The sequence below is a fragment of the Pleuronectes platessa genome, chromosome 6, assembly GCF_947347685.1.
Source record: "Pleuronectes platessa chromosome 6, fPlePla1.1, whole genome shotgun sequence".
Lineage (NCBI taxonomy): Eukaryota > Metazoa > Chordata > Actinopteri > Pleuronectiformes > Pleuronectidae > Pleuronectes > Pleuronectes platessa.
In genome coordinates, this window is record NC_070631.1 from 13,084,306 (window position 1) to 13,093,132 (window position 8,827).

The following is an 8,827-nucleotide window of genomic DNA, read 5'->3' on the forward strand; positions in this document are numbered from 1 at the left end:
TCAGATGTTACCCATGTGAGTGGGGACCAGGTGAGAGGGAGCGAAGGAGTCAAAGCCCACATCCAGGGGCAGCTCATAGCGTGAAGCCTGGAAGAGCGGGTGGCTCTGAGGCCCGCCTGGTAGGACACCTGTCGTGGAGGTGGGGTAGTGGTGCGACATGAGGTAGTGGGCATGGTGGCCGGGGTGGGGCGTGTAGTTCCTCTCTGACTCGTGGGGAGAGGGCTCATGCTTCAGGGCGAAGTTGCCACTGATGCTGAGGGGAGGGGTGAGGGGCCCGTCGTATGGCGGGGTGCCACTGCTGCACTCGTTTGAGGAGGGGTTGTCGTACACAGGCCCTTTGAATCCCTTCATGTGGAGGAGGTGGGATGCCTCCAGGGAGCCATAGGGGGGGCTGGGAAGGCCTGGGGACGGGTAGCTGAGGGGATGGCCAGCCTGACCCCCCACACCGCCCTGCCCCGGGCCTCCACACTTGTCCTCCAGCTTGGTGAGCATCATCGGGTTGGGTGCCAGCTGCAGGCAGCCGGCCACAAGGTTACTGGTGGGCTGGGACAAACCTTTACACAGCATCTCCATGAAGCCATTGCTCTCTGTGGATTGGCCACTCTCAAGCACCTCGGACAGGGCCCAGATGTAGTTGCGTGCCAGGCGTAGAGTCTCAATTTTTGACAGCTTCTGTGTCTTGGAGTAGCAGGGCATAACTCTGCGGAGACAATCCAGGGCGTCGTTCAGCCCGTGCATTCGGGAGCGTTCTCTGGCATTGGCCTTGACCCGCCGGACACGAAACCTCTCCTGTCGCGCTTTGGTCATCTTCTTCTTCTTGGGGCCTCTCCTTTTGGGACCCTGCTCTCCATTTTGTCCATTCTCGCCGTTATCATCCTCTTCCTCCTCCTCCATATCTTCACTGCCCAGCTCTGTGCAGGAGCGGACATTCAGACCAAGGCGGGTCCTCATGTCTGGGTACTCGTCCCCATCCTGTGAGCTGCCGTCGTCATCCTCCTCCTCCTCCTCATCCTCAAGCCAGCTGAGGGAGCTCACCAGCTCACTCACGTCCCCGCTCTTCACAAATGGTTTGGTCATCATTTTTTATCTGAGGAAAAACAACGTTCAATCATTTAATACCACATATCCAGTTTTTAATATCTGTTGTTGCTTTCCACAAAAAACTAACATAATGATGAAATTATCTTTTGTGATTGATTAGGGACAGGACAATTAACTGGCAACTTGTGTTCCCTCTGTCCAACAAATATTTGGCAGAAACCATGAAATTATTCAAAGCATATTATATCTGACATTGAGGAATAGATGGTTGTTTTGAGAATAAAGTGACCCCTGCTGTTTACGCTGTAGTTTTCTCTGAGACACTGTTAATCTGGGACATGACCGGATTTACTCAGCATACAAAATTAAAAGATTAAATAGGCAACCTCGAGACCAACGTGGACATGTCGCTCCCACACAGTTTATAACTTTAAAAAGAAGTCAGTTCATTTCGATAAACTTGTAACTTTTTACAAAATTAACTCATAACTGGAGCTTAACGTTATAGGCTGTATTGTTATTGAAGAGAAATGCGGACCTGGGACATGAGCATGTGCTATTGTTTTGAAAAACACTGTCCCAATTAATTATTGTGCACTAAGGCGTATAAGTGGGACAGATTAGGGAACTGCAATTATAAATTCAGAAGTTAAGACGGAATTATGTCTGGACTGCGTGCTACTGGATATAATTAAACATAACTACTAGAACAGTACAAATATAAAATTTGAAATCTATATTTTATAACTCAGCATTCTTAAATTAACCGTTTCAGGGTTAAAATATAAGTGCCTCCATGTAGTGCCTGTGCTGAATTTAGCATCCCAAATCTGGTTTCACTAATATGATTTTAATAAATAACAAATTCTCACCTGTTTGGATTTGCTCTCTGTGAAAAAAAAAACGGTCTGATTCAAAAAGACTTGCAGCAACTGAGTGATGAATCCAGAGTGTCTGATGTGTTTCTGTCTTCGTGCGTGTGCGAGTGTCCTGAGCTGCTCTTCTCTCTCACACATCCATGAGCGTGCATGGAACTTTCATATCCAAGTGGTCCAGACCCGGCTCGTCCTTCTTCGCTTTAAACCGGGTGAAGCCCCTCCCTCGTGGCGGCCCCACCCACCATCAACTCATCCGAACGCGCGTGGCGGGCTCGTGGCCAGAAGTTTCACCCGCATGCAAATGAGTGAGGGACAAGAGGAGGAGGAGGAGGAGGCGCGCGACCGGGTGCACGTGCGGGAGGTCCAGTAAATGTAAATGTGCGCATATTGGGAAACACCATTAAATATGTTAATCAGGGAAGTTGAGACAACCTCTTTGCAGTATAAGGCCCATGATGTCACAATGGAGTTAAGAAGCACATAAACACCCATTGGACATATACACTTCCATTGGTCACGGTCTATTTGCTTATTGCTGTAGTGCTTGTAATGTGCAAAAAACAAATATTCTTAAACATCGTCTCCCTCTGATGCCAAGTTCCCTGTATCCCACAATAGTTTTACACTTTTCCAACATGAAACAGGTTATGCATGCATCACAAAATTCAAATATCAGATGTTAATGTATCACATGTCAAAATTCCATTAACTATAATATATAATATAATGTTGTTTTTCTTCTTACTTAGTTGATTTAGTTTCACAGGATCTGATCTGGAACGACCCTCTGAAATGAAGTTTTGCATCTACAGGCCTTCCCTGATTTATTCTTCACACTTGTAAATGTAGGACAGGGAAAAAAAGAAAACCAAAACACCATTCTGTTTTGATGTCCTGTGTTAACTATCTTAATCGATTGTCTATCTCTTCATTAGTCGGTTGGATTAGAAATTTTCCACTTAATTAAACACAGCGTAGGCCCGGTCATCGCTGCGTAAAGAGACGCTCCTCCGTGTGTGCGCATTTAAGTGATTTTGACAGCTTGGTGCGCGGAGAGCAGGTGTGCCTTGTTCAGCCGCTCATTCAATTGTTTTCTTGCATTTTTAGCGTCATATTCGGCCCCCGAGGACTGGTCCGTTTATTGAAATGATCGGTGCAGTTATGAAGAGACTGCAGGTACTTGCACACAGTAAACAACAACTCAACTTGTATTTGTAACTAATGCACATTCCCCCGGTTGCCTACAATGCTCACACTGCAACACAAAACAATAAAGTAAGAATCAAATTAAAGGGATTATAATAAAATAAATGGATGAGAATAAATTAGCCAATAAAACAAGTGGTTAAAATTCAAAGACTTATTATACAGTATTACTCCGAATTAAATAGTTATCAGTTTTACATTAGGAAGTCATTGTTAAATGTCAACAATACAACATTATCATTTTATTTTATTGTTTACTAATAAAGGTTAATAAACTCATTAACACTGACAGGCCCCAGAAGACTTGACTCTTCCACTCATCAGACCCCGTGGATACCCTTTAAACGACGCTATGGCCGTTTATTGTTTATAATCGTATCTCAATATTGAGCATTTTCCCACTTTTGACCATAAATACCAGGGCATAATGAGCGCCCCGCCAGTCCTCGTGCGCGGCGAGCCGCGGCGCAGTGGGGGTCCATTGTTATCACTGGCCATTGACTGCCGGGGTCTCGCGAGTCGCACGTGCCCCCGCATTGATCCCATTGTGCGCGCGACTGCGCACAGCTGTGCTTGAGACCAAACTTTGCCAACACACACCGTGCGTGGACCGAACCTCAATATCCAGGGTCCGGGGGAATCATGTGTGGTCACGTGGCGAATCGGCAACATCGCGTAAAAAACAGGCACTTTTCCAACGATTTATTGAACAGAGCCGAACAGATGGCTGCTTATAGGAAGCGTTAGGAGGGGTGTGAGGGTGCGTGTGTGTGGGGAGGGGTGTGTGGGGAGGGGTGCATCTGTTGCTTGGATGCTCACGCGTCACTCGCTCGCACAAGAGGATGTCTCGTGCTGAAACAGCGTTTACGCACCTCACTAACGGCCTAATCACTGCTGGTCACTGGCCATAAAGGCATCTGTAGAGAGAGAGAGAAGCCAAGTGTTTTGTGTGTGTGTGTGTGTGTGTGTGTGTGTGTATGTGTATGTGTGTGTGTGTGTGTTTGTAGTGAAGCCTACTTGTACTTCTATCTTTGTCTAAGTTATAAACCTTACAGAGGAAGGATGGTTAACTCTGGGGTATAGGGATATAAAGACTGTTGTGTCAGTGAGTGCCCTAACAAAGATATAACTGTGGGGCCATGGGTAACTTTAGAGTACAAGGGGCTGGTGTCGAAAAGCCCCTTTTCTACTGGGGAAAAAACGTACCGTCAATATTTTTGTCTGAAAAGGGAATCTATATAATCGTCATTCCCTGCAGGTCAGATGACTCTGCAGTACACACACCGATTTTTAATGCCAAATTTCTTCTTCTTCTTTATTTTGAGCAGTCTAGACGCTGACACTGCACTTTTTCTGTGCGATGCTATGAGAAAAACAATGAACTTCTCGTCCTTGGCGCCTAAATAGCCATGAAGGTCTTACTTACTGTTTTTTTCACATCTTGAAAACGACATATTTTTGTCTTTGTATCATGAAAAAATGCAAGACCGGCAAGGCAGCGTGGTAAGAGAGCTTCTCCGTTTCTGGCACATTCATGATGGCAATCATCGCCCTTAAGGAAAATATACAGAGAGGCAAACTCCTCTAGTGGCAATCGGAAAGGAGTCAATCGCCGTTGTAGCGAGTTTACCAGGATTTAAAAAATACCAGTTAATTTTGACATAAACAGTTAAAAGTGTGGTTTTGCGTCACAAAGATGGACGTATACTCACAAATTGGTCATGGTTAAGGTTATGGATAAGGAACAAGGATTTGGGGTTAGACTGTGTGTGTGTGTGTGTGTGTTTCTGCTTGTGAATCAGACATGTGTACGGCCACAACTCGACTAATGTGATGTGCTCAATGCTCCCCAGGTACACCCCCCCCCCGTCCTACCTCCAAACACACTACTGCCCTTCTGTCCCATGAGTGAGTGTGTGGCCTCCACCACACCTGCAGCCTGCATGGGGAATTGGAGTCTCGCTGTCTCCCACAATCCCCATCGGTTTCCCAAATGACTGACTGACTAGCAGATAGGGAATTGCCCTGCTCCCATTTCGGCAATAACATATAAGCCAATCTTCTGGAAGAGGTCATGATGAGCACATCTGATCTGATCCAACTTTTGAGGAGTTTGCATTATTGTGACCTGGGTACTTCAAAAGAAATGAATTATGATACAAAGTGATGCATTTCGTTGCCGTCTTAACTTAGTTGTTACCATAAGATATTTGAAATGTAAATGAAGAAAGACTGAGATGGGGATTATGGGGGATTTATCTTTAGTCCTTGTGTTGAAGAATGGCTAATAAATGCATAGTCATGAACTGTCCAAAAGAAGTTTCTCTGCACAGATTTGTGCAAAGGAGTACCAGCTCAGGTCTTGCAGGAGCTTTTTAAGTGCTGTTGTTTCTAGTAATGGGATAACCCCCTTCCTTACAAAAAACACTGCCACAAGTGAGTTGTCTCTCGCTCGTCTCCCCTGGGACTCGGAGTGGAATGGGAGGGATTGGTGCTCTGCAGTGTTGACAGATGGGTCCTTGTTCCTGTCTTTTTTCTTCATCTCTATCTCCCTCTCCCTCTTTTGCAAAAAAACACAGACACACACTCACACACACACGCACACACACCAAAGACTGCTGGAACACAATAGGAATTAAAGCTCCACACACATGCGCCCGGCTCTGCTCCTGAAAGCTGAGCCCCTCGCAGTGATCATAAAAGATATTGAGAGCCAGGATTTGTGAGGGGTTGGGGTGATGTGGCACAGGGTGGTGAGACTAGACAGATTAAATTGTATTGTTGTGAAACATGAATAAAAAAAGTCTGATATCATCTAGTTCTACTTAATTATATACATGTTTAAGTTTTATCTTGATCATGCTAAAGAGATTTCCAAAAGTTTCAGCAAACATTTCCTGTTTGCATGCAGCTTATCTGTCTGTGTATGTTTAATGCTTTACAGTTATATTGTAAAGCATTGCAGGAGCGTGTCAGACCTCATTTGCTGCTCATAGAGGCTGAATATAGCTACACAGCAGACTTTGACTCTGCACACTGAGGAACATCAGTTCACAGATACACACACACACACACACAGACCCACACTTCTATCTTTACCCTCACAATAAATTGCCTAAACCTAATTTTAAAAAGGTACCTTAATATCAAGTCTTAACCCTCAGACAGCTTTTTGAAGTTGTGAGGACCAACAGACACAGAGCTGGGATTCGTGGACTTTAAAACTCAGTTAAATCTCCCAATGAAATCTGACTACACCATTGGTTCATTTATTTATTTTTTATTTGAATGGCACTCACACCATAGAGTCGAGGCTCAATCGTCCTCTAAGCTCAAGCTGCACCAAAATTCAGATTTATTCAAGATTCATTTCAAGATTCAAGGAAATTAATTCATGGGAAATATCTCCCAGTGTTAAAGATCTGCCCCATGATGCAGATCCACACCATAAATTGAATGAGCCATTCCCTGACCAGTACCACATCGGCAGACCAAGTTTCAAGGTAATCCATCTGGTAGTGTTTGCGTAATCTTGCTCTAAAAAGCAACCAACCAACAATCTCATATACAGGGTGAAAACACAACTTCCTTGGTGGAGGTAAGAAGACATTTATACATAATAAAATGTGCTAAAGTGCTTTTTTCTATGTCTCAGACTAGTGCCTTCATAGATGATGCATGATCTCACACTGTGCCAGCTGCAGCCTACTCATTGTATCAGTGCAATTAAGACATATGAGCTGTAGTCTTAAAAAAAAAAAGAAGGTGTGTTTGAACTTTTAACCCAGTTATCTTCATCTGTTTATGGGAATATAATCCCATGTTTGTCTTTGAATTGCACGTGCCTTTCTGGAGCAAGGGTTGTCATATCCATACAATTATACTGTCAACAACTTAAGAGTGTCCTCGATCACAGAGTTAAATTTGATAAGATCTATCGCCGCATTTCATCCAGGCAACATGAGCAGATTGGTTGCAGCTTATTCGTCTTCCTTTGGGCTAATGGATTTGGAACACATTCCAATCGGCCAGAAATATAGCTACAGAATGGGAATCAGGCCTGGGGGCAATTCTCACTAAGTGGGGAGAGAGCCATTAAACAAAGGTGCCTGTGGTTTCATATTCAGGATACTTTACAACCGCCGTCCCAGGACATCAACAGTGTTTTTGGGTGAGCTGTTAGAGGGGGCAGGAGAGGGGGAGGAGGATCCATCTGCCACGCTGCCGGTCCTCAGGGAGACGGGCATATCCCAGGGGTGTTTTGGAGAGAGAGGGGCTGAAAGGATTACACCCAACCACTAATCAACGACAGTAATCTGTGGGCCCCCATACAAAATCCCCTTCGATCCAAACAACAATTTGGAAAACAGGATAAAACCTCAGAGTACTGGGACATTTACCTGATCTTGAACAAACCGACAAATAAAAATGATAAATGCAGGTGATTTTTTTAATTGGAAGTATCGACTGCAGAGGTGTGATTGGCAACAAGCCATAGTGTGTCTGTGATCAGGTGCAAGTGTCCCACAAGTGGCCTAGCCTGATTCCCAGTGTGACCATTATGCAAATAGAGCAACTAGACAAGCCTCAAACGTAAATTAGACTAACGGATAAAAGCACTTTTCTAATCAATTCAGATTGCAAAAGTTTTTATTTTTTTCTTCTTAAATTGCATTTTCTGGATTATGACCCCAAATAACAAAAAGGTTTCTACTACTGCATGGACACTTTATTTTGTTTAAATTTTTTTTCTCCATATTTCTCGAACATGAATTTCATTAGCCAACGTTCTGCTGTCACCACATGAACTTTCCAGTGCAGTTGTCCCTGCGTCTTATCCGAGGACTGTGTGTCACAGCGGGAACCTACACAAGGTGCAGCTGCTGAGGTGTCCTCCTGGCAGGTTTCCCCATCCGGCCAAAGAATGGAAGCGAATCAAGTTGCCACTACTTTCACGGTCCCTTGTCACTGGGGTTTTTGATGTCTGGGTCCTGGGTGGGGTTTGGATCTGGTATTTGTGGGTTTAAAGCTCCACAGGACTGTAGGAGAAGCCGCCTAATGATGGCACCAGTCCTCCGGGGCATAGGGAACTGGAGCATCCTGGCCTGCATCTCCTCTACCTCCTGCAGTATGCCCATTGGCGAGGCAGCCTCTAAGCTCCCTGTCCCCGTAGCCTCATTGTTTAGTAGGCCCGGCACTGTCAATATTAAGCCCAGCTAATGTGATCTAGAGGCAGCTGGAGCACCCCGATTATTACCATGACACAGCCGACTGAGGGGTGTAATATCATTAAAAATAAATCAGGTGGTTTGGAGATTTGCTGTGGTGGTGGTGGTGTGTGTTGGGTGGGGGGTGGGGGGGACTCTGAATCACATTACGTGGGAGAACTGCCATAATTTCATTAGTCAATTGGGGCACCTCAGAGGATCTGTTGAAACATTTCCTTTAAGTTGCCGTAATTGAATTTGCTTTCACAACACCGAAACACAAAATGAAAGATGGGGAAAAGTGATGTGGGTAATTTTTTGCCAATTAAGTGCCTAATAATTTTGAAAATCAATTTCAGACCTGCAAAGACCAATGCAGACACCAGGGTAGGATAGTATTTTCAATTTCCAAATTACAATTTGAAAGCAGACATGTAGGGTATTGCTGTTTTCTATTATTAGCTTCTTGCGGTGGATTATCGTCTCAAACGATGA

General features: G+C 44.6%; 1 protein-coding gene across 1 annotated transcript; it reads right to left on the reverse strand.

Annotated features, from left to right (window-relative positions):
* neurod4 (neuronal differentiation 4) lies at positions 1–1,080 on the reverse strand. Its single transcript, XM_053425403.1, has one exon. It carries the CDS (start codon positions 1,078–1,080, stop codon positions 1–3), a length of 1,080 nt encoding a protein of 359 aa, XP_053281378.1.
* Positions 1,081–8,827: the final 7,747 nt, after the last annotated feature.